The following is a 27,412-nucleotide window of genomic DNA, read 5'->3' on the forward strand; positions in this document are numbered from 1 at the left end:
TACTGAACAAACATATAAACAAAACATGTAAAGTGTTGGTCCTATTTTTCATGAGCTGAAATAAAAGATCCCAGAAATGTACCATACGCACAAAAAGTGTGTTTCTCTCAAAATTTGAGCACAAATTTGTGTACATCCCGGTTACTGAGCATTTCTCCTTTGCCAAGGTAATCCATCCACCTGACAGGTGTGGGTTATCAAGAAGCTGATTAAACAGCATGATCATTACACAGGTGCACCTTTTGCTGGGGACAATAAAAAGTACTAAGGAGTATTTATGTCTGTAATAAAGTCCTTTTGTGGGTTAAAACTCATTTTGATTGGCTGGGCATAGCTCCCCAGTGGGTGGACCTGGCTCCCAAGTAGGTGGGTCTATGTTGCTGGAGGGACCTACTGACTCCATATACAGTGCATTCGGAAAGTATTCAGACCCCCTGACTTTTTCCACATTTTGTTACGTTACAGCCTTATTCTAAAATGGATTAACCTCTTACATCTAGACGTTCCGCTAGCGGAACACCTGCTCCAATATCCAATGATAGGCGTGGCGCGAATTACAAATTCCTCTAAAATACAAAAACGTCCATTTTTCAAACATATGACTATTTCACAGCATTTTAAAGACAAGACTCTCCTTTATCTAACCACACTGTCCGATTTCAAAAAGGCTTTACAGCGAAAGCAAAACATTAGATTATGTCAGCAGAGTACCCAGCCAGAAATAATCAGACACCCATTTTTCAAGCTAGCATATAATGTCACAAAAAACAAAACCACAGCTAAATGCAGCACTAACCTTTGATCTTCATCAGATGACACACCTAGGACATTATGTTATACAATACATGCATGTTTTGTTCAATCAAGTTAATATTTATATCAAAAACCAGCTTTTTACATTAGCATGTGACGTTCAGAACTAGCATACCCCCCGCAAACCTCCGGTGAATTTACTAAATTACTCACGATAAACGTTCACAAAAAACATAATTATTTTAAGAATTATAGATACAGAACTCATTTACATTACATTTAAGTCATTTAGCAGACGCTCTTATCCAGAGCGACTTACAAATTGGTGCATTCACCTTATGATATCCAGTGGAACAACCACTTTACAATAGTACATCTATATCTTTTTTTGGGGGGGGTTAGAAGGATTACTATATCCTATCCCAGGTATTCCTTAAAGAGGTGGGGTTTCAGGTGTCTACGGAAGGTGGTGATTGACTCCGCTGTCCTGGCGTCGTGAGGGAGCTTGTTCCACCATTGGGGTGCCAGAGCAGCGAACAGTTTTGACTGGGCTGAGCGGGAACTGTGCTTCCTCAGAGGTAGGGGGGCCAGCAGGACAGAGGTGGATGAACGCAGTGCCCTTCTTTGGGTGTAGGGCCTGATCAGAGCCTGAAGGTATGGAGGTGCCGTTCCCTTCACAGCTCCGTAGGCAATCACCATGGTCTTGTAGCGGATGCGAGCTTCAACTGGAAGCCAGTGGAGAGAGCGGAGGAGCGGGGTGACGTGAGAGAACTTGGGAAGGTTGAACACCAGACGGGCTGCGGCGTTCTGGATGAGTTGTAGGGGTTTAATGGCACAGGCAGGGAGCCCAGCCAACAGCGAGTTGCAGTAATCCAGACGGGAGATGACAAGTGCCTGGATTAGGACCTGCGCCGCTTCCTGTGTGAGGCAGGGTCGTACTCTGCGAATGTTGTAGAGCATGAACCTACAGGATCGGGTCACCGCCTTGATGTTAGTGGAGAACGACAGGGTGTTGTCCAGGATCACGCCAAGGTTCTTAGCACTCTGGGAGGAGGACACAAGGGAGTTGTCAACCGTGATGGCGAGATCATGGAACGGGCAGTCCTTCCCCGGGAGGAAGAGCAGCTCCGTCTTGCCGAGGTTCAGCTTGAGGTGGTGATCCGTCATCCACACTGATATGTCTGACAGACATGCAGAGATGCGATTCGCCGCCTGGTTATCAGAAGGGGGAAAGGAGAAGATTAATTGTGTGTCGTCTGCATAGCAATGATAGGAGAGACCATGTGAGGATATGACAGAGCCAAGTGACTTGGTGTATAGCGAGAATAGGAGAGGGCCTAGAACAGAGCCCTGGGGGACACCAGTGGTGAGAGCGCATGGTGCGGAGACAGATTCTTGCCACGCCACCTGGTAGGAGCAACCTGTCAGGTAGGACGCAATCCAAGCGTGGGCCGCGCCGGAGATGCCCAACCCGGAGAGGGTGGAGAGGAGGATCTGATGGTTCACAGTATCAAAGGCAGCAGATAGGTCTAGAAGGATGAGAGCAGAGGAGAGAGAGTTAGCTTTAGCAGTGCGGAGAGCCTCCGTGACACAGAGAAGAGCAGCCTCAGTTGAATGCCCAGTCTTGAAACCTGACTGATTAGGATCAAGAAGGTCATTCTGAGAGAGATAGCAGGAGAGCTGGCCAAGGACGGCACGTTCAAGAGTTTTGGAGAGAAAAGAAAGAAGGGATACTGGTCTGTAGTTGTTGACATCGGAGGGATCGAGTGTAGGTTTTTTTCAGAAGGGGTGCAACTCTCGCTCTCTTGAAGACGGAAGGGACGTAGCCAGCGGTTAAGGATGAGTTGATGAGCGAGGTGAGGTAGGGGAGAAGGTCTACGGAAATGGTCTGGAGAAGAGAGGAGGGGATAGGGTCAAGTGGGCAGGTTGTTGGGCGGCCGGCCGTCACAAGACGCGAGATTTCATCTGGAGAGAGAGGGGAGAAAGAGGTCAAAGCACAGGGTAGGGCAGTGTGAGCAGGACCAGCGGTGTCGTTTGACTTAGCAAACGAGGATCGGATATCATCAACCTTCTTTTCAAAATGGTTGACGAAGTCATCCGCAGAGAGGGAGGAGGGGGGGAGGGGGAGGAGGATTCAGGAGGGAGGAGAAGGTAGCAAAGAGCTTCCTAGGGTTAGAGGCAGATGCTTGGAATTTAGAGTGGTAGAAAGTGGCTTTAGCAGCAGAGACAGAAGAGGAGAATGTAGAGAGGAGGGAGTGAAAGGATGCCAGGTCCGCAGGGGAGGCGAGTTTTCCTCCATTTCCGCTCGGCTGCCCGGAGCCCTGTTCTGTGAGCTCGTAGTGAGTCGTCGAGCCACGGAGCAGGAGGGGAGGACCGAGCCGGCCTGGAGGATAGGGGACAGAGAAAATCAAAGGATACAGAAAGGGAGGAGAGGAGGGTTGAGGAGGCAGAATCAGGAGATAGGTTGGAGAAGGTTTGAGCAGAGGGAAGAGATGATAGGATGGAAGAGGAGAGAGTAGCGGGAGAGAGAGAGCGAAGGTTGGGACGGCGCAATACCATCCGAGTAGGGGCAGAGTGAGAAGTGTTGGATGAGAGCAAGAGGGAAAAGGATACAAGGTAGTGGTCTGAGATTTGGAGGGGAGTTGCAATGAGATTAGTGGAAGAACAGCATCTAGTAAAGATGAGGTCAAGCGTATTGCCTGCCTTGTGAGTAGGGGGGGAAGGTGAGAGGGTGAGGTCAAAAGAGGAGAGGAGTGGAAAGAAGGAGGCAGAGAGGAATGAGTCAAAGGTAGACGTGGGGAGGTTAAAGTCACCCAGAACTGTGAGAGGTGAGCCATCCTCAGGAAAGGAACTTATCAAGGCGTCAAGCTCATTGATGAACTCTCCAAGGGAACCTGGAGGGCGATAAATGATAAGGATGTTAAGCTTGAAAGGGCTGGTAACTGTGACAGCATGGAATTCAAATGAGGAGATAGACAGATGGGTCAGGGGAGAAAGAGAGAATGTCCAATTGGGAGAGATGAGGATTCCAGGATTCCGTTCAACTCCTTTGTGCAATCGAGGTGTCCGATTTTAAAATAGCTTTTTGGTGAAAGCACATTTTGCAATATTCTGAGTAGATCGCCCAGCCATCACGGCTAGCTATTTAGACACCCACCAAGTTTAGCCCTGACCAAACTCCGATTTACTATTAGAAAAGTTTGATTAACTTTGGTGTTCTTCGTCAGAATGCACTCCCAGGACTGCTACTTCAATAACAAATGTTGGTTTGGTTCAAAATAATCCATTGTTATATCCAAATAGCGGCGTTTTGTTCGTGCGTTCAAGACACTATCCGAAGTGTAAATAAGGGTCACGAGCATGGCGCATTTCGTGACAAAAGATTTCTAAATATTCCATTACCGTACTTCGAAGCATGTCAACCGCTGTTTAAAATACATTTTTATGCCATTTTTCTCGTAAAAAAGCGATAATATTCCGACCGGGAATCTGCGTTTAGGTAAACAGACGAAAGAAAATAAAGCATGGGGTCGACTCGGGCACGAGCCTGAGTCTCACAGTACTGTGACCAGCCACTATCCAAACGCGCTACTTTTTTTCAGCCAGAGCCTGCAAAGCCTTCCTGCATGGAATCTTCTCAGGTTTTGGCCTGCCAAATGAGTTCTGTTATACTCACAGACACCATTCAAACAGTTTTAGAAACTTTGGAGTGTTTTCTATCCAAAGCTAATAATTATATGCATATTCCAGTTTCTGGGCAGGAGTAATGATCAGATTAAATCGGGTACGTTTTTTATCCGGCTGTGAAAATACTGCCCCCTAGCCATAACAGGTTAAATAAAACATTTTCCTCATCAATCTGTCTATATAAGGTCCCACAGTTGACAGTGCATATCAGAGCAAAAACCAAGTCATGAGGTCGAAGAAATTGTCTGTATTGCTCTGAGAGGATTATATCGAGGCACAGATCTGGGGAAGGGTACTAAAACATTTCTGCAACATTGAAGGTCCCCAAGAACACAGTTGCCTCCATCATTCTTAAATGGAAGAAGCTTGGAACCACCAAGACTATTCCTAGAGCTGGCTGCCCGGCCAAACTGAGCAATCAGGGGAGAAGGGCCTTGGTCAGGGAGATGACCAAGAACACGATGGTCACTCTGACAGAGCTCCAGAGTTCCTCTGGAGATGGGAGAACCTTCCAGAAGGACAACCATCTCTGCAGCACTCTACCAATCAGGCCTTTATGGTAGAGTGGCCAGACGGAAGCCACTCCTCAGTGAAAGGCACATGACAGTCGCTTGGGGTTTGCCAAAAGGCACCTAAATGACTCTGACCATGAGAAAGCTCTTTGGCCTGAATGCCAAGTGTCAAGTCTGGAGTAAACCTGGCACCATCCTTATGGTGAAGCATGGTAGTGGCAGCACCATGCTGTGGGGATGTTTTTCAGCAGCAGGAACTGGTAGACTAGTCAGGCTCGAGGGAAAGGTGAACGGAGCAAAGTACAGAGAGATCCTTGATGAAAACCTGCTCAGGACATTTGCCCCAAGCATAAAGCCAAGACAATGCAGAAGTGGCTTCGGGACAAGTCTCTGAATGTCTTTGTGGCCCAGCCAGAGCCCAGACTTGAACCTGATCGAACATCTCTGGAGAGACCTGAAATAACTGTGCAGTGATGCTCCCCATCCAACTTGACAGTGCTTGAGAGGATCTACAGAAAAGAATGGGAGAAACTCCCCAAATAAAGGCGTGCCAAGCTTGTAGCGTCATATCCAAGAATACTCGAGGCTGTAATCGCTGCCAAAGGTGCTTCAACAAAGTATTGAGTAAAGGGTCTGAATACTCATGTAAATGTGATTATGTTTTTTTATGTTATAAATTTTCACAAAATTTTGAAAAACCTGTTTTTGCTATGTCGTTATGGGGTATTTTGTGTAGATTGATGGGGGAAAAAATCTATTTAATCCATTTTAGAAGAAGGCTGTAATGTAACAAAGTGGAAAAAGTGAAGGGGTCTGAATACTTTCCGAATGCGCTGTAGGTTGACCTTTCATTGTAATTCCATTCAAGAAGACTCTCTAAACCTTCCCCAGTTAAGACTGGCCGTAATGATGCAGGTCAAGGCCCGTACTAATGCCCAATTCCAAAACAACTCCAAGCTACTAACCCCTAGTCACTTGTGTATATCTGAAAGGATTGGATAGGTATGGGGCCAGAAGTTTTTCCACAGCCTTTAATTTGGGCTCACAATAGCCTAATTTCCCTAGTCGGATCAAGTGGTAAAGGAAAAACTCCTGGCCAGCAATGGTGAACATTTCACCTAGCCTGTCAGAGGTCACAGAGCTATAGCAATATTGCAATGTAATCATCTTATCCAGTCCTTTCATATCACCACGTGTGATTAAGTGGCAAAGGTGGTCCAATGACCTGTGTTTCATCTTTTGGTTCTTGTTAAAATATAATAAATCCTAGCCATTGACTCAGCTGACCAAAAAAAACTGTTAGAGGTTTGGTGGGTGTGAGATTGCTCCTAACCCCAGATCTAGGGTCAGATTACCCTACCGAAAGGCCAAGGTGGGATGAAAAAATATCTGACCACTTATCAGTGGTTAGGGGGCTTACAACCTAACCACTACTTCAAGATGAAGTTCAGCTTCAGGTGGTACTAACCAGAAATGTAGTCTTGATCTCTTGAGAACTGTCGAGACTACGTAAATGTTGTCTCAGTCTAGGGCTCCGGTCTTGACTCTATCTATACTACTATTCTCCTTCCAGAGCATCCATTTTAATCCCCACCTCTCTTCTCTCTTGTCCCCCAGGGTGATGCCAGGGGCCAGCTGGTGTCTGAGCGGCTGGGCCTGGGCCACAATCTGGACCTGTCGGACACCATGGTGCAGCAGAAGCTGGACGAGATCAAGGAGCAGATTCGCCGCGAGATTCGCAAGGAGCTGAAAATCAAGGAGGGCGCGGAAAACCTGCGCAAGGTCACCACAGACAAGAAGAGCCTGGCCTACGTGGACAACATGCTGAAGAAGTCCAACAAGAAGGTGGAGGAGCTCCACCAGGAGCTCCAGGAGCTCAATGCCCACATTGTGGTCAAGGACCCCGATGAACTGCTAGGTATGCTTCTTGTTCACTGGGCATGGAGAGGAATTAAGGTTGCAAAACTCTGGAAGCTTTTCCAGGTTTTTCAGAGATCCCGGTTAGAGTATTCCTAGTTAAAGGATTTCCTCCCTGCTTATTTTCTCCAGATTCCAGGAATCCTTCAACAGAAATTTCTGAAAAATCTGGGAATTTTGAACGTGAAACTTGTTTTTTTGATATGAGGTGTATGCACTGAACTAAATGCCCCCCTCTTCCCTCCTCAGTCCTGTTTCAGTTCACATTGTGGTTAATGACCCTAACAAACTGCTAGGGACTGTATGGTCCACTGATTCATGGTGAGAAGTGAATTGGGTGGAGTACAGTACCCAAATTCACTTTAGTTTAGGGCTGGGCGGTATACTGTATTTTGCTACAGTATATACCAGTACAGAGGTATTTCAATGTTTGGTTTGTTCAATGTGACACGCTACTCCGCCATGTGTAGCGTTCATTTTTCTAGTTTACTCCGCTGTTTGAGTTGTCTATATCCTCTCGCTCTCTCTCCATGAGGCTTTCCACACAGACCAAGCCCCGCGCCAATCAATCAAGGATCGCAGTTAGTGTTGCTCGACCAGAAGACCGCTTGTTCAGTCTGCATGGTCAATGCAGTACATGCAGCATGATGGAAATGATGCGGACAATTACATTGATGGAAACTACAATCTATCTGCAACATTAAATCTGATCTACCCCCTATAAAATAAAAAAATGTTAATAAAAAAGGTCAATTGTTGTAGCCGCTAATGCTAACCGCTTGTTAGTGGGCTAGCACGCTAATATATGTACTGATTCAGAGAATCGCAGCTAGTTAATAAAGCCTGATACTAGTGATGGTGGAGGCCTAAATCGGCATGTTTTCTGTACAACATTATATTCTAAATCAAAGAAGAAGAGATGAAGCATGAATATGGTAGCTACATGAAGTAGCTAAGAGAACATTGAATGTAGCCAAAGGTTATAGGGTCCCCTAGGAAACGGTGACCAACACTTTGGTTCTTAATAACACCTCCCTGGCTTTTTCATTTGTTGTCATGTCACACAACACTGTATTCAAAGTGGCCGTTATTGTATTCTAACTATAGAATTATAATAATCATTATATTTCCATGATTCCTACAGTTTCACCCAATTGTTTTGATCTAAATCGCAAGTCAAATTGCAATTGAAATATTTGGTTAAAAATAAGGCCTCGGTTTTTTTTTAGGCCCATATCGTGCAGCCCTACGTGGCAGTGTGGAAATGATCTGAAATGAGTGCAGGAAATGCAGAAATTGAAAATGCTGGGGGGAAAAATGTGGGTTGAAGTTTGATTGAAAAGTATAAAACAATCAGAATGCCCCATTTGAAAACACTTAGAATGTACTGAATGTGTTGCCACCCTAGGGTCATGCACTACTTATAAAAAGCAAATTTAGCAAAACATAAAATGCCAGCATAACGTCAAATCAAAAAATATAGTGATATGATATTTTGGCAGCATCCTACTTCAGCTGTGGTATTTCTTGGTACAAGGACACTCACTACATGATACAGCACATAATTACTCATTTGACAGCACCAACACAAGTCCACACAATGCATGACAAATGCACAGGATACACAAATAGGACCTACACACAATGAATGCACTCTTTTGTGGTGCGTCATCTTCTAGGAGCTGACACTGATACATCCCACATTCCTTATTGTGTTATTGCCTCCGTTAGTTACTTTCGAGGCTGTTGGAACCTGCTGTTGTGAATTTGTGCGCAACAATGTTTTTTTTTTACCGTGTTACTGGAACTGGGGAAATTCATTATTGTGTTGTTGTGGATGGGCAGGGAATACTTTCTCAAATTGATAATGGGAGAGAAGGAATGGGTTTCTCTGCTGCTATTGCATATTCTACTAGTCATTGGAAATGGGGGGGACCTTTCTCTATATAATACTAGTCTTAAGGGGGAACAAATTTAGCCTGACTCATTGATCCCTTATCTGATGAGAAAGGGCTTTTGTTAACTTACTCATGGCCAGAGGAATGTCATAAGGCGTCTTGGAACTAGGAACTGACCTCAGGTCATCTCCTCAGCAGCCAAGTTCTGGTTAACGTCTGCTCTTGATAACTGATGTCAGATCAGCTCCCCCTTCACTCCCAACATAACCAGCAGAATTACAAAACATTAAACAGGTCTTGGGTCAGTTGTTAAATGGCATGATGTCACTGTATACATTACATGACCAAAAGTATGTGGACACCTTCTCGTTGTTACATCTCTGTTCAAAATCATGGTCATTAATATGGAGTTGGACCCCCCTTTGCTTCTATAACAGCCTCTACTCTTCTGGGAAGGCTTTCCACTAAATGTTGGAACATTGCTGCGGGGACCTGCTTCCATTCAGCCACAAGAGCATTATTGAGGTCAGGCACTGATGTTGGATGACTATGCCTGGCTCACAGTTGGCGTTCCAATTCATCCCTAAGGTGTTCAATGGGGTTGAGGTCAGGGCTCTATGCAGGCCAGTCAAGTTCTTCCACACCGATCTCGACAAACCATTTCTGTATGGACCTCGGTTTGTGCACGGAGGCATTGTCATGCTGAAACAGGAAAGGGCCTTCCCCAAACTGTTGCCACAAAGTTGGATGCACAGAATCGTCTAGAATGTTATTGTATGCTGTAGCGTTACCCATACCCATGAGAAACAGCCCCAGACCATTATTCCTCCTCCACCAAACTTTACATTTGCCACTATGCATTGGGGCAGGTAGTGCTCCCCTGCCATCCGCCAAACCCAGATTTGTCCGTCAGACTGCCAGATAGTGAAGTGTGATTCATCACTCCAGAGAACGCGTTTCCACTGCTCCAGAGTCCAATGGAGGCGAGCTTTACACCACTCCAGCCGACGCTTGGCATTGCGCATGGTGATCTTAGGCTTGTGTGCGGCTGCTCGGCCATGGAAACGCATTTGTTGAAGCTCCCGACGAACAGTTCTTGTGCTGACGTTGCTCCCAGAGGCAGTTTGGAACTCGATAGTGAGTGTTGTAACCGAGGACAGACGATTTTTACGCACTACACGCTTCAGCACTCGGCGGTCCCATTCTGTGAGCTTGTGTGGCCTACCACTTCGTGGTTGAGCCATTGTTGCTCCTTAACGTTTCCACTTCACAATAACAGCACTTACAGTTGACCGTGGCAGATCTAGCAGGGCAGAAATTTCACGAACTGATTTGTTGGAAAGGTGGTATCCTATGACAGTACCACGTTGAAAGTCACTGAGCTCTTCAGTAAGGCCATTCTACTGTCAACTTTTGTCTTTGGAGATTGCATGGCTGTGTGCTCAATTTTATACACCTGTCAGCAACAGGTGTGACTGAAATAGCCAAATCCACTAATTTGAAGGAGTGTCCACATACTTTTTATATATACACTGCTCAAAAAAATAAAGGGAACACTAAAATAACACATCCTAGATCTGAATTAATGAAATAATCTTATTAAATACTTTTTTCTTTACATAGTTGAATGCGCTGACAACAAAATCACACAAAAATAATCAATGGAAATCCAATTTATCAACCCATGGAGGTCTGGATTTGGAGTCACACTCAAAATTAAAGTGGAAAACCACACTACAGGCTGATCCAACTTTGATGTAATGTCCTTAATAAGTCAAAATGAGGCTCAGTAGTGTGTGGCCTCCACGTGCCTGTATGACCTCCCTTCAACGCCTGGGCATGCTCCTGATGAGGTGGCGGATGGTCTCCTGAGGGATCTCCTCCCAGACCTGGACTTAAGCATCCGCCAACTCCTGGACATTCTGTGGTGCAACGTGGCGTTGGTGGATGGAGCGAGACATGATGTCCCAGATGTGCTCAATTGGATTCAGGTCTGGGGAACGGGCGGGCCAGTCCATAGCATCAATGCCTTCCTCTTGCAGGAACTGCTGACACACTCCAGCCACATGAGGTCTAGCATTGTCTTGCATTAGGAGGAACCCAGGGCCAACCGTACCTGCATATGGTCTCACAAGGGGTCTGAGGATCTCATCTCGGTACCTAATGGCAGTCAGGCTACCTCTGGCGAGCACATGGAGGGCTGTGCGGCCCCCCAAAGAAATGCCACCCCACACCATGACTGACCCACCGCCAAACCGGTCATGCTGGAGGATGTTGCAAGCAGCAGAACGTTCTCCACGGCATCTCCAGACTCTGTCACGTCTGTCACATGTGCTCAGTGTGAACCTGCTTTCATCTGTGAAGAGCACAGGGCGCCAGTGGCGAATTTGCCAATCTTGGTGTTCTCTGGCAAATGCCAAACGTCCTGCACGGTGTTGGGCTGTAAGCACAACCCCCACCTGTGGACGTCGGGCCCTCATACCACCCTCATGGAGTCTGTTTCTGACCGTTTGAGCAGACACATGCACATTGTGGCCTACTGGAGGTCATTTTGCAGGGCTCTGGCAGTGCTCCTCCTGCTCCTCCTTGCACAAAGGCAGAGGTAGCGGTCCTGCTGCTGGGTTGTTGCCCTCCTACGGCCTCCTCCACGTCTCCTGATGTACTGGCCTATCTCCTGGTAGCACCTCCATGCTCTGGACACTACGCTGACAGACACGGCAAACCGGGCCACAGCTCGCATTGATGTGCCATCCTGGATGAGCTGCACTACCTGAGCCACTTGTGTGGGTTGTAGACTCCGTCTCATGCTACCACTAGAGTGAAAGCACCGCCAGCATTCAAAAGTGACCAAAACATCAGCCAGGAAGCATAGGAACTGAGAAGTGGTCTGTGGTTACCACCTGCAGAACCACTCCTTTATTGGGGGTGTCTTGCTAATTGCCTATAATTTCCACCTGTTGTCTATTCCATTTGCACAACAGCATGTGAAATTTATTGTCAATCAGTGTTGCTTCCTAAGTGGACAGTTTGATTTCACAGAAGTGTGATTGACTTGGAGTTACATTGTGTTGTTTAAGTGTTCCCTCTATTTTTTTGAGCAGTGTGTGTGTGTGTGTGTGTGTGTGTCTGTGTGTGTGTGTATATATATATATATATATATGTGTATATGAGGTCGCCCGATTATGATTTTTCGATACCGATTATTGGAGCCCAAAAAACCCTTTACCGATTTAATCGGCCGTTTTTTAAAATTATTTTTTTATTTTTTTTTTGTATTTTTTTTTAAATCAATTTAGCCTCAAATAAATAATGAAACATGTTCAATTTGGTTTAAATAATGCACAAACAAAGTGTTGGAGAAGAAAGTAAAAGTGCAATATGTGCCATGTAAAAAAGCTAACGTTTAAGTTCCTTGCTCAGAACATGAGAACATATGAAAGCTGGTGGTTCCTTTTAACATGAGTCTTCAATATTCCCAGGTAAGATGTTTTAGGTTGTAGTTATTATAGGACTATTTCTCTCTATACGATTTGTATTTCATATACCTTTGACTATTGGATGTTCTTATAGGCACTTTAGTATTGCCAGTGTAACAGTATAGCTTCCGTCCCTCTCCTCGCTCCTACCTGGGCTTGAACCAGGAACACATCGACAAAAGCCACCCTCGAAGCAGCGTTACCCATGTAGAGCAAGGGGAAACAACTACTCCAAGTCTCAGAGCGAGTGACGTTTGAAACGCTATTAGCGCGCACCCGGCTAACTAGCTAGCCATTTCACATCGGTTACACCAGCCTAATCTTGGGAGTTGACAGGCTTGAAGTCATAAACAGCGCAATGCATTGCGAAGGGCTGCTGGCAAAACGCACGAAAGTGCTATTTTGAATGAATGCTTACGAGCCTGCTGCTGCCTACCATCGCTCAGTCAGACTGCTCTATCAAATCATAGACTTAATTATAACATAATAACACACAGAAATACGAGCCTTAGGTCATTAATATGGTCGACTCCAGAAACGATCATCTCGAAAACCAAATGTTATTCCTGTTACATTGCACAACCTTCAATGTTATGTCATAATTACTTAAAAATCTGGCAAATTAGTTCGCAACGAGCCAGGCTTCCCAAACTGTTGCATATACCCTGACTGCGTGCAATGAACGCAAAATGACACAATTTCACCTGGTTAATATTGCCTGCTAACCTGGATTTCTTTTAGCTAAATATGCAGGTTTAAAAATATATACTTCTGTGTATTGATTTTAAGAAAGGCATTGATGTTTATGGTTAGGTACAGTCGTGCAACGATTGTGCTTTATTCGCAAATGCGCTTTTGTTAAATCATCCCCGTTTGGCGAAGTCGGCTGTCTTTGTTAGGAAGAAATGGTCTTCACACAGTTCGCAACGAGCCAGGCGGCCCAAACTGCTGCATATACCCTGACTCTGTTTGCAAGAGAAGTGACACATTTTCCCTAGTTAAAATAAATTCATGTTAGCAGACAATATTAACCTCTTACATCTAGATGTTCCGCTAGCGGAACACCTGCTCCAATATCCAATGATAGGCGTGGCGCAAATTACAAATTCCTCTAAAATACAAAAACGTCCATTTTTCAAACATATGACTATTTCACAGCATTTTAAAGACAAGACTCTCCTTTATCTAACCACACTGTCCGATTTCAAAAAGGCTTTACAGCGAAAGCAAAACATTAGATTATGTCAGCAGAGTACCCAGCCAGAAATAATCAGACACCCATTTTTCAAGCTAGCATATAATGTCACAAAAAACAAAACCACAGCTAAATGCAGCACTAACCTTTGATGATCTTCATCAGATGACACACCTAGGACATTATGTTATACAATACATGCATGTTTTGTTCAATCAAGTTCATATTTATATCAAAAACCAGCTTTTTACATTAGCATGTGACGTTCAGAACTAGCATACCCCCCGCAAACCTCCGGTGAATTTACTAAATTACTCACGATAAACGTTCACAAAAAACATAACAATTATTTTAAGAATTATAGATACAGAACTCCTTTGTGCAATCGAGGTGTCCGATTTTAAAATAGCTTTTCGGTGAAAGCACATTTTACAATATTCTGAGTAGATAGCCCAGCCATCACGGCTAGCTATTTAGACACCCACCAAGTTTAGCCCTGACCAAACTCCGATTTACTATTAGAAAAGTTTGATTACGTTTGGTGTTCTTCGTCAGAATGCACTCCCAGGACTGCTACTTCAATAACAAATGTTGGTTTGGTTCAAAATAATCCATAGTTATATCCAAACAGCGGCGTTTTGTTCGTGCGTTCAAGACACTATCCGAAGTGTAAATAAGGGTCACGAGCATGGCGCATTTCGTGACAAAAGAGTTCTAAATATTCCATTACCGTACTTCGAAGCATGTCAACCGCTGTTTAAAATCAATTTTTATGCCATTTTTCTCATAAAAAAGCGATAATATTCCGACCGGGAATCTGCGTTTAGGTAAACAGACGAAAGAAAACAAAGCATGGGGTCGACGCGGGCACGCGCCTGAGTCTCACAGTACTGTAACCAGCCACTATCCAAACGCGCTACTTTTTTTCAGCCAGAGCCTGCAAAGCCACGATTCAGCTTTTTGCCGCCTTCTGAGAGCCCATGGGAGCCGTAGGAAGTGTCACGTAACAGCAGAGATCCTCTGTAATGGATAGAGATAATCAAGAAGGGCAAGAAATTGTCAGACAGGGCACTTCCTGCATGGAATCTTCTCAGGTTTTGGCCTGTCAAATGAGTTCTGTTATACTCAGACACCATTCAAACAGTTTTAGAAACTTTGGAGTGTTTTCTATCCAAAGCTAATAATTATATGCATATTCTAGTTTCTGGGCAGGAGTAATAATCAGATTAAATCGGGTACGTTTTTTATCCGGCTGTGAAAATACTGCCCCCTAGTCATAACAGGTTAACTAAATATGCAGGTTTAAAAATATATACTTGTGTATTGATTTTAAGAAAGGCATTGATGTTTATGGTTGGAGCAACGTGTACCTAAGCGATTATATGCAATGCAGGACAGGCTAGATAAACTAGTAATATCATCAACCATGTGTAGTTAACTAGTGATTATGATTGATTGTTTTTTATAAGATAAGTTTAATGCTAGCTAGCAACTTACCTTGGCTTCTTACTGCATTCGCGTAACAGGCAGGCTCCTCGTGGAGTGCAATGTAAAGCAGGTGGTTAGAGCGTTGGACTAGTTAACCGTAAGGTTGCAAGATTGAATCCCTGAGCTGACAAGGTACAAATCTGTCATTCTGCCCCTGAACAAGGCAGTTAACCCACCGTTCCTAGGCCGTCATTGAAAATAAGAATGTGTTCTTAACTGACTTGCCTAGTTAAATAAAGGTAAAAAAAAAAAAATTGGCCAAATCGGCGTCCAAAAATACCGATTTCCGATTGTTATGAAAACTTGAAATCGGCCATTCCGATTAATTTGTCGACCTCTAATATATAATATATATATTTTTGTATTATTTTACCTTTTATTTAAACAGATTTTTTTCTCATTGAGAACATCTCTTTTCCAAGAGAGACCTGGTCCAATAGCAGCAGAGGGAACAATGTTTCAGACAAAACAACTTACATACACTAACACAACATTAAACAAAACTATAAACACACATACAGTACAACAAAAAACATTTTGTTAAAAACACAAACATCTTGACTAAAAACAGCTGGCCTAAAAACAATTACGCTTTTCTATGATATATATATATATATATATATATATATATATATATATATATATACATAGGTCAAGTGTTTAAACTCCACGAACGAAACTAGATCATCACATTTTAAAATGTTAAGGAGAGAATTCCAGGACCACAGTGCTAAGTAACTAAAACTGTTTTTACCATGACCTGTTCTAATTTTTGGTACTGTTAGAAGCAAATCAGAATGGGACCATCATTTATATTTATTTACTGACCTGACTAAAAAGGAACAGAGATAAAATGGCATTTTACCCAATATGGCCTTATAAATCAGTGTATACCAGTGTTTAAGCCTACGCAAGGTCAATATATAGTGTATGTCGAGGGCTCCCCTATCTGTGGCTGACCTGGGATCAGGCATTTGTCTTGGGGAGTGTTCCCCTGTCAGCGCTCCAGGAGTGACATCACCCTGCTTGCTATTCAGTGACTCAGCGCTTGTCGGCCGGCCCAGCGTGGGCTGTGGAGAGGAGGAGGCCATTGACTGGTCCTGACCCTCGACCAAACCCCTCTCCTCTGGAGGGAAGCCCTGGTTCACAGGCACACGTGTGGCTACACACTCAGATGCACACGAGATGCGCACACACACAGATGGTCAAATGTCAGTGTGGACTGCTTTAGTGACTGCAATACTCACACAGATGATCAAATGTCAGTTGGGACTGCAATGGTGACTGCAATACATTCTATATATATATACACACACAGACACACACACACACACACACACACACACACAACATGGCTGAGTATCCACCATCTATATTTGCATCTGCTGACATTCCGTCTATCTGATGTTGAACACAGTTCAGTCATATTGTCTGAGGAACCTTGCGGACCCGTAATCATTCTCATTAGCGTCAGACTTTATGACTGGTGTTGCCTAGAGCAACCTGACGTACTCTTCTTTCATCTCCCCTATTTAAAGCAACCACAGAGATTCACTGCCAGCTTAATGGGTGATTAAATGAATCATTAGGCTGTGTTTGAATGAATCTGCGACCCCTGAGGCGTTTTAAAGATTCTGCAGAGACCCCAATGTTTAACAGTATGCTCTTCTCATTAAGGTGTTGTGTGATAATTGAATGCTAACTGGTTAGTGCTGTTGACTGGGTATAGGCCTAGAGCTTGTCAGCTGTGGTGCCATTTCAATGTAGCGTTGCAGGGGGGATGTGATGCTATGGGGTCAAGTCAATTCCACTTTCTAAGCTTTTAATTGGACCTGTTATTGCTAATTTTGAATTTTACCAGAAAAATGAAATTTAGCCCTCAAACTGTCACGAGCCAGGAAAAGCCAGTCAGGCAGGTTTATTTTCCCACGTGTATGATGAAGCAGTGTTCACTCGGTTCTCTTCGGGGTATTGAGGAGGTGTTCAGCTCAGCAGCCATTCGAGCCCAGGCACGAAAAGCAGTGAGCTCATGCCTTAGCACTGCAGCTTGACTGAAGTTATACACTTTTGTTTTTGTGAGTGAGTGGGTTGCACACACAGCTGGAGACCCAACAGCTCCTTGGGCAGGAGGAGAGCATGGAGCTCCTGGGTGGTGTTCATTTGGGTTCACCGTAGCAAAACACTGACAAAAACACGGCGGGACTACCTGAAGTCGTCCAGCACGAAACGCTTCATTTTCCGTAGCAATTTTCTTCTGTTTTGTGCCTAATGAACAAGACCCCGACTTTAACTGCTCTCACAACTGTGGCAAAACACCCTGAGAGACATCGGGGGCATTGAGCAAAAAGGGCCTCTCAGTCATACCATAAACAGGCATGTCGTATTTGCATGTACAGTACCGTCACATGTAGTTTTCAGCAAGTTCACGCTTGTTTTACTCCGGAGACTGCCACGGCGGGTTCCCCTAACTTCTGTACAGTTCGAAACAAATCCCAATGCTTTAAGTCATTTTGTCACTTCCTCATATTAGGGATGGGTAACACCAGTCGTTGGGGGCCGGAGTGGTGTCACTTGGTGCCAGCGCTCTCCAAATTCACCAAAGGAATGTGCTTTGTCTCAACAGACCTTTTTCCCGCTGAAACTCTTAACACATTCAAAAGCAGATACTGGAACAATATTTCTAACAGAGAACGTGGGGAATGGTCAGAGGCGATCTATAGAACACTAATGTAATTTTGTTTATTTTGTGACGTCATAAAAAAATGTATGAAGTAAATACTGTAACTTGGAAAGTATACCCACTGCATATATTTTACGATGCCTTGTGCATGTAAAATGAAAGATTATGAAAGATTATGAAAGTGTTTTTGTTAGGAGAGGGATGCGATTTGAGAAGTTATAAGAGTTGTTTTCCATGACTTTGCACAGTGAGTAATCACCGCCCCTGAGTGTGATCAGGGAGCGTGCCAGCCTGCCGGAACCGCCACTCTCGAGGAAACTGTATAAATGATGGGTTAAGAAAAAAACACATTGGACCAGAAAATCGTGAAGCTGCAGCTGCGCGTTTAAAATGGTTTGAACTTTAAATCTCAACACGAGGTGGAGACGATAAACTCACCTCCCGGACAATCACTGGTACGGCTGATTAGCTGTCTTAAGTAAGTTATCTTCTAAATCGAATTTAAGTAGGACCATCCTGTTACTCTGCTCAAACCATCGCATTACGCTACTCTCATCAACCCATTAGGGAACCATCGATACGGCTGTCTAGCCTATCTTTAAAGAAGCATCTTCAAGAGCGAATGGAAGGAAAATCAACTCTGTTCAGGATTACACGACAAGTCACCGGATACCGGACAACTACGAAGAAGGACAACAGTAGAAGAGTTGTTAGAACCATTTCAGACAATCAGATCCTTACAAGCATGTCTCAAAAAAAACAACCCCCTTTCCAAGGCTGCCCCGGTCACCGAGAGATCCCTGGCGAACAAAGGCATTTCACGTAAATACATTTATGATTTCTTGCTCAAAGCGGGCGGTGGTTCGTGTGCAAAGTATATGGTTATTGTAGGTGGAAGTAGTTTCTGAATGTGGCAATGTTAAGTGTCTCTGTCCCTCTCTCTCCCTCTCCATCTCTTCTTTAACAAGCATCCATGCTGTTGTCATTCCGCTAGGGACCTGTTTTCAGCATCTCCAGTCAATAACCAGTGCAGAGTGTGTATGTTTATCCTGTGTACCCATTTAATTAGCTAGTAAATAAATAATGTAATTTTTGTAGTTCTGAATCATAAGTAAGGCTCAGGTTTTTGCAGATGCAAGGTTACGACTGTTCAAAATGATGATATGATACGAGGTTGTGATTAATAAGTTGACGGTTTATAGATGTGATAGGTAAAGACCTTTTTAGAGTTTAATTCGGGAGATGGTAACTCTTTAAAGAACCGCTCTCGTGGTGCCCCAGATCCTAATGAGTTAATTGTTACATGATTCATTTAATAGGGTAACAACTAAACATAGTTAATTAGATAAATAACAGTCTTCAGATTAATGTTAAAGTCAAGTCACGCCATTTTCGGGGACCACTTTTGGCTCATGACCACTACTTTCAGAATTACTGGCTAAAAGTAGTGATCACCGATATGGCATTTTTCACCGATATCCAATATTTTCCTTGCCAAAAAACCCGATACCGATAACCGATATTAAAAAATGTTGTGGCCTTTTTAAGGATTCTAGTACAGTTAAATACAGTTAATACCGCTGTGTCTGTGTGTGTTAAGGCACTGCATCTCAGTGCAAGAGGCGTCACTACAGTCCCTGGTTCGAATCCAGGCTGTATCACATCCGGCCGGGATTGGGAGTCCCATAGGGCAGTGCACAATTGGTCCAGCGTCGTCCGTGTTTGGCCGGGGTAGGCCGTCATTGTAAATTAGAATTTGTTCTTAACAGACTTGCCTAGTTAAATAAAGGTTACACACGCACACCACGCTGGCCAAAAAGTTATTTTGTTGGCATTTAAGTATGTCCCCATTACCAGTAAAACATAATCAAAACCTATTTCTTTCACTTACTTGCTGTGCTGTTTTTTTTATTTGTTCAGTCGTTTCATTTTCCACCATGATTTCTATGGAACGCCGTTTTGGGTCTTTGCCACTATTTGACGTGTCAAATAAGCTTGTTGACCAATCAGGACCTGAATATGACTGCACATCACATAATAAATTCATGCGTTAATAAATATTTTACGTAGTTATTATACGTTGATTACACTATCACTCGTATTTCATATGTCACAAGGATTCATCAATATGTATGCTATGATGCTGGTAAGTTGTCTCGCGCACCTACAGTGCTAGTCATAAAAAAAAGAAGCTAGCTAGCTCATGGATGCAAACAATGTTCTTCCCCAAAAACATAGCAAAACGACATAATCCGTTTCAGTAGCTATCGTTAGCTAGCTAACTATATAGCTCGGTGTCATCATCTAAAATAACCCTAATTTATAAGACAGTTCTTATTTGATTAATGGTGGTCGGACCATCTATGTGAAGCTAGCCACAATTAGGATTAGCCCCAATAGTGGACTTTGCGGTTAGCCTTCAAAATAAAAGTATATCATTGACAGTGATGCAAATGAATACAAATAGTAGAATTATGCCATAATTGAATAGATCATACTAAATGAGGTTGGAATGTTGTTGTTATATAAAATCAACAAAAGACAATCATTTGTTAATTTGACAAATCTGTTGAATTCACAGTGGATGAATTATACTTTAGAATTGCATTGGGGGCATACTTATTTCACTGTACAGCCTTACCTATGGATTGTGTATCAATGACGTGGGGTATCAGTCTACTCTGTGACACCCAGAGAACATTAGCATCATAGCTCTTATTGTGGGACTCTGAAACAACTGTGAATTGAGCCACATTTATTGTCAACCTATGTGTATTGAACATTATTCCAGAGGAAAAACAATACTGCGTGGATGTTTTGGAGTCTGATAACTCTGAGGAGGACGTTGGGAAAAAATGTATTGAGTAGACTGTTACCCCATTTCATTGATCCCCAATCCTTAGGTAAAGCTGTACAGTGCAATATGAATGTCAATACAAACAATAGGCTGACTGGGGAGGTGATTTCACAGAGTCACAGTCCCGCGATAAGAGCTACAACGCTAATATTTGCATTAACTCTTCAGTTGTGTTCTGTGGGTGTCACCGAGTAGACTGATGCCCCATTTCATTTCTTCACATTCCAACCTTGTTTAACATTATCTAGTCTAAATATGGCATGATTCCAACAATTGTAACCTTCTGCATCACTTCCAACGAGGTACTTTTATTTTGAAGGCAAACTGCAAATTCCACTATTGTGCCTAATCCTTATTGTGGCTAACTTCACAACACATAACCCGGTTAGGTCGAGCCTCACTAGCCAGATGAAGCTAGCTGGCTGCTTATAACTTTAGCTTTGGGCAACAGGGTTAAGTAGCTGGCTAGCTATTTCTTTTCATGAACTGAAGTTCAATTTCAATAGACAAACAACAAGTCAAATCAAATTTATTTGTCACATACACATGGTTAGCAGATGTTAATGCAAGTGTAGCGAAATGCTTGTGCTTCTAGTTCCGACCATGCAGTAATATCTAACAAGTAATATAACCTAACAATTCCACAACAACTACCTTATACACACAAGTGTAAAGGAATGAATACGAATATGTACATAAAAATATATAAATGAATGATGGCTGAACGGCATAGGCAAGATGCAGTAGATGATAAGAGTACAGTATATACATATGAGATGAGTAATGTAGGGTATGAAACATATAAAGCGGCATTGTTTAAAGTGGCTAGTGATACATTACATCAAGATGGCAAGATGCAGTAGATGTTATAGAGTACAGTATATACATATTAGATGAGTAATGTAGGGTATGAAAACATTATATGAAGTGGCATTGTTTAAAGTGGCTAGTGATACATTTAATTACATCAAGATGCAGTAGATGGTATAGCGTACAGTATATACATATGGGATGGGTAATGTAGGTAAACATTATATAAAGTGGCTAGTGATAAATTGATTACATCAATTTTTCCATTATTAAAGTGGCTGGAGTTGAGTCAGTATGTTGGCAGCAGCCACTCAATGTTAGTGATGGCTGTTTAACAGTCTGATGGCCTTGATATAGAAGCAACCTAGCTAATACTTACTTACAAGGATTCCTAAATCATTGCTAAGAATAGTGAAAATTACATCAGTTTCTACTGGTTATTGTTTTCAGGCTGGTTGTATTGGTGCTAGCTAGCTACTCCAGAAGTTGCGGTCGAACAAATAATGCTTTATTACCAACGCGATATTGGAAACACATCGTTCGTGGCCGGTGTTTGCTTGTTTGCAGACTTTTGTACAGCTTTGACAGTGCTACTGATAGTAGTGGTGGCACGTGGCTTGCATGTGCAAATTCAGAAAGCACAACATTCTAATAGAACTGTGTTATTTGACATGTCAAATTAAAAGTTTATTTAACATGTCAAATTAAAAGCTTATTTAACATGTCAAATAGTGTTATTTGACATGTATCTTTTTTGACACGCAAAGACCCAAACGGTGTTCCATAGTATGTTGTGAAGCTAATAGCAGTGACGCTATTACTGTGTAACTCTGGTAGGACAACATCTGATCGATTGCGCACTTGGTAACGTTAGTGTGTACCGGTGCTCGACCAATCGCGAAAGCCAACATGACCCACGACAGAGAACGGTTGATTGTCAAGGGGAATGAATTCCATTATCTGAAAGTTTCTTACTCTTTCAAATGACTGCTCGACTTGTTGGCTGCTCAATCCACACAGCAGACATTGTGGGCTAGGTTAGGAATGCTGTGTTCCACGTGTAGCGCCAAATTTTACGTGGCGTCATTACGTCATGTACCTACGTTATATAGGTATGCACGTCAGCTTTGACATCGGTTTTTCACATCGGCATTAAACGAGACATCGGGCCGATACCGATGTTGGCATTTTTAGCTAATATCGTCCGATTACGATATGTTCACCGATATGTCGTGCATCCCTTGCTAAAAGTATCGGAGAATCACTTTTTTAAGTTTTAATAGCCCAGCTTCATATCTTCCCTTCTGATCTTCTACCTTGTTTTTAGAGTGCCCTTTGACCCCGGACACCCCGGCCAGCGAGATAAGGATGTGCACCAGCAGCAGCCGCTTGGCCGCCCTGAAGAAGCAGAACGACATTGAACTAAAGGTCAAGCAGGGGGCAGAGAACATGATCCAGATGTACTCCAATGGCTCCTCCAAGGTACGACCTCTAACCTTTTGACTTTCATAAAGTCATTTTCAGTAGGGAACTCAGGGGACATGTTCATTAGGGCTCTCAACTTTATTTATTTTTTAAATGAGTGTGTCTTATTGGTCAAGTCCAGGTAGTCCCTCCCTGCAGTCTCTTGTTCACTTGACCATTCTTGTAAATAATCAGGTAGGGTTTTTCCAAAGCTTAAGAGACCACAAAAGCCATTATTCAAAATGTTGAGCTCAGTTACCACCATTCTAAATATGCAGGAATGCAATCTCGTCACTTTTCAGTGATGTTTGCCATTTTGATCCCAAAATAGGCCATTGTGTAGGTCTGTAAACAAAAAACTTTGGGGTGTGGAGGTCTGACGAAGAGTGTATCACCCATTGAGCTATAAAAGAGAGGCGCGAACAGATTGTTTCCCTGTGTAATCACTACTTCCTCTCTTGAAATGAATGACTGAGCACAGAATGCATCCCTACGCGTCCTACAAATAGAATGTCAGTTCAGAGTGTAATGCCAGATACAGTGCCTTCAGAATGTGTTCACACCCCTTGACTTTTTCCACATTTTGTTATGTTACAAAGTGGAATTTAATTGTCATTTTGTCAACGATGTACACCAAATACTCTGACAAAGGGGAAGAAATTATATATTTTTTGTAATAACGGAAAATATAACACTATCTTGATTTAGATAAGTATTCAACCCCCCCTGAGCCAATACATGTTGGTCCCTTGCCCATTTCAAAAATGTAATGGAGGATCAATATGATGTTGTCTGTGATTGTTTCTTTTGAATTGTGTCTTTGTTGTATGTTTGAAATGTTCTTGTCTGTATGCCTAAAACTGTACATGTCAACATTGTTTACACAGGGCACAGCCGTAAAAGAGAGCCAGGTCTCAGTCTGTTTTCCCTGTTAAAATAAAGATTTTTTTTTTTAATTAAAAAAATGTTAGAATCACTTTGGCAGCGACTACAACTGCGAGTCTTCCTGGGTAAGACTCTCAGAACTTTGCACACCTGGATTGTACAATATTTGCCCATTTATCCTCAAAAAATTGTCAATTTCTGTCAAGTTGATCATTGCTAGACATTCTTTTTCAAATCTTGCCATAGATTTTCAAGCCAATTTTAGTCAAAACTGTAACTAAGCCACCCAGGAATGTGTTTTAGGTTATTCTCTTGCTGAAAGGGGAATTCGTCTCCCAGTGTCTGTTGGAAAGCAGACTGCCTGTCCTTAGCTCTATTTGGTTTCTTTTTAACCTAAAAAAAAAACATAACATGATGCAGCCACCAAATCCTTAAAAATATAAAGAGTAGTACACATGTTGTGTTTGCCCCAAACATAACGCTTTGTATTCGCTCTCTCTCTCACACATATATTTATTTATGTAGCCAACTCTTATGCTGAGGGAGACTACCTAGTTAGTTACCACCAACCCTGCACAAACCAGTGGCTAACTCTGCTGCTGTACTTTGACTTTCTGGTTGTTCTGCCCTCTCTACCTCATTCACTGCTGCCCCAACCTTTTTTTTGCCACTCGGAAGTAGTTCAGAATATCCAGATTCTGACTGAGTGACAAGCGTTTTGCTGAGTGATGACAGTGACATCTAACCGGTGCTGTAAGGGTGGGAAAAGGGGTCAAGAGACGTGAGCGCTCCACTGCGTTGGGATATCTCGACAAGGCACTACGTCACTCCAGGGGCTTCTTGCAGTGCCTACTGCTTAGCGCAGTGTATAGATATTTTTTTTAATCATTAAAATGTCAGTATATATTTTTATACTGCAAAGCGCAAGTGGTGTGTGGTTATGGAAACTCATACTAGACCTGGAAGCCCAGGTCTAATGATGCCACTGGGCCCGCGGGCCACCCCCTTTTGTAGGCCCGCCGATCAATTTCCCCCCAAAACATTGTATAAAAAAAATAAGTACTCAGTCCGAGTCTCAACTTGCAGTTGAGAGATTTAGAATCGTACAATACACAAGGTGCATTTTTCAAAATTTGCTTGTGCATCAGCAGTTTCTCTGGTTATGCGTCACTGACAGTCACTCAGTTGGCCCATGTCAGCTAAAACATTTTTGATCGCTAAATTAGTCTAGCCAGCTATCTAACCTATGTCAGAATTACAGGAAATGAGTTATACAATTGCAAAATCCTCTCTCCGCCACATGGGAAAATGTGTAGAATTGCAGCAAACTTGCTTTAAAACAGCAACATTTTCTCTATGTCCATGGCAAAATGTGTAGAATTGCAGGAAATGAACTTTAAAACTTTATTTTCAATTAGGGCCCTCAAAAGGCTAGGGCAGGCTCTGACTGTTTGTGTGGGTATGGATGTGGGTACGCAGACCTGCAAGCCACTGTGGCCCCTCATGATGATTTGAGATGTTTTTGTTGTGGCCCTCAAAGTTCCCCATCCCTAAAGCTTAGAATTTTGGCGACCCCAGTGCTAAAATCAGCCATAGCTGACCCTGTGTGAGCTAACCGCTGTATAATAAGGTGTGGAATGTTGACGACCCCCGGTCAGTGGTCCCCTGCCGGAGCGCTTGTAGAGATTGGCACCATCCTGTGGGAAATAGCAGTGCCTGATGTCAGCCAGGAAATGCCTGTCAGACGGAAGCCTTTCCTGCCCGCTACACCGGCATAGGATAGCATGCGCCGCCAGAGGAATTCTGGGTGGAGTCGACTAGATTACTCCACGGGCCAGTGTGTACATGCTTCGAAGGTCACTGATAACACAATGACATTCTACTTTCATCTGCAGTGATTAACTTTTTCCATCCGCACGTTGAAAAATGTTGCACCAATTAAGGTCGAGATTTGAAGAGAAATGGGCTACTTTTGTAGATGTGGAATTTGGGTCAGGTGTGTTGTGTTGTTGTATTCATGTTTTCTCATGAAGCTGTTTGAATCAGATACTAATGAACGTCACACTGTACAGTTACCTTGTATGCTAGATGTGGACAGTTAGCCTGTATGCTAGATGTGGACAGTTAGCCTGTATGCTAGATGTGGACAGTTAGCCTGTATGCTAGATGTGGACAGTTAGCCTGTATGCTAGATGTGGACAGTTAGCCTGTATGCTAGATAGGTGTCGCAGCGTAGCCTAGTGGTTAGAGCGTTGGACTAGTAACCGAAAGGTTGCAAGATCAAATCCCCGAGCTGACAAGGTACAAATCTGTCGTTCTGCCCCTGAACAAGGCAGTTAACTCACTGTTCCTAGGCCATCATTGAAAATAAGAATTTGTTCTTAACTGATTTGCATAGTAAAATAAAGGTAAAATAAAATGTGGACAGTTAGCCTGTATGCTAGATGTGTATACCTGATAGTGTGCGTTTTGATTTTTCTAACAGGACCGTAAATTGTTAGCGACCGCTCAACAGATGCTCCAGGACAGCAAAACAAAGATCGAGTTCATCAGGATGCAGATCCTCAAAGGCAGCCAGGCCAGCGAGTTGAGCTTTGACAACAATGACGTCATGGGTGAGAGACACACACACACACACACACACACACACACACACACACACACACACACACACACACACACACACACACACACACACCTGCCTGTGACTCATTGAGTCTGTGGCCTGTCCTGTGTAATCCCCTTTGACGCATATGGACACACACACAGTGTGTATTTGAGAACAACTACATTGCAGTCAAACTACGCAGAATTGCTGATCTACAAATGGCCTTCCATCCGAAATAACTATTCATTATGTGATCAAGATGAGCGATTCTGCTGAAATTGATCGCCGAAAACGTGCTGATAAGACTCTAACAAGGTCCTCTTTCTCCAGCCAAGCCCATCATCAGCCCGTTGGACCTACGGGTGGAGGAACTGTGTCACCACGCCAGGATAGAGTCAGCCGTGGCCGAGGGCGCCAAGAATGTCATGAAGCTCCTGGGCTCTGGCAAGGTCACAGAGAAGAGGGCACACTCAGAGGTATAGACCAAAGCCATACTTGAGTAAGAGTGCTGATCTCGGATCACCCCCCCCCCTTGTCTATATAATTATGATCTTAAAGGCTAAACTGATCCTAGGTCAACACTCCTACCCTGGCCCCAAGAACAATTAGACCAAAAAAAGGTATTCTAAAGCTATTGCTAAACTGTTAGACAACTCACTGTCAACAAACTTATACCCAAAATGGGAGCAAACACTTTCAAATGTCTGGGATGAACTCAAGGATTAAAAATACCTTTTCTGTTAACGTGTTTTTCCTGGATCATGCTCTGTAAAAACAAGTATGGGAGCAAACAAAGCTCTGAAACGGTGCAGGTACTCATTTTATTTTACTGAAAACAAAAATGAGTACCTGCACCGTTTCAGAGCTTTCACCCATTTTGTGCCTACTGAAGATTTTCCTGTTTTGACCTTTAACCTTGCTGTTCTCCCCAGGCCCAGGCCCGCTTCAACGAGTCCAGTCAGAAGCTGGACCTGCTCAAGTACTCCCTGGAGGAGAGGCTGAGCGAGTTGCCTAAAAACCACCCTCGCAGCAGCAGCATAGTGGAGGAGCTGTCCCTTATGGCCTCGCCCGCCCTCAGCCCGCGCTCCAGCATCATCTCCACCCAGAACCAGTACAGTACCGTGGCCAAGCCCGCCGCGCTCACAGGTAACGCGCCGATATCCCACAGCAGTGGTCACCATT

The 27,412-nt window shown here is 43.4% G+C and overlaps 1 protein-coding gene across 2 annotated transcripts in view; it reads left to right on the forward strand.

The window, feature by feature from the left end:
• Window positions 1-27,412, forward strand: part of LOC106568990 (serine/threonine-protein kinase N2) — a 56,899-nt gene that overhangs the window by 13,039 nt on the left and 16,448 nt on the right. For both annotated transcript variants that reach the window (XM_014139924.2, XM_014139923.2), the window contains exons 2-6: window positions 6,570-6,870; window positions 22,601-22,755; window positions 26,108-26,237; window positions 26,561-26,706; window positions 27,163-27,376. In XM_014139924.2, coding sequence (XP_013995399.1) covers window positions 6,570-6,870; window positions 22,601-22,755; window positions 26,108-26,237; window positions 26,561-26,706; window positions 27,163-27,376 — 946 coding nt within the window. The remainder of the gene's footprint in view (window positions 1-6,569; window positions 6,871-22,600; window positions 22,756-26,107; window positions 26,238-26,560; window positions 26,707-27,162; window positions 27,377-27,412) is intronic.

The sequence above is a fragment of the Salmo salar genome, chromosome ssa14, assembly GCF_905237065.1.
Source record: "Salmo salar chromosome ssa14, Ssal_v3.1, whole genome shotgun sequence".
Taxonomy (NCBI): Eukaryota; Metazoa; Chordata; class Actinopteri; order Salmoniformes; family Salmonidae; genus Salmo; species Salmo salar.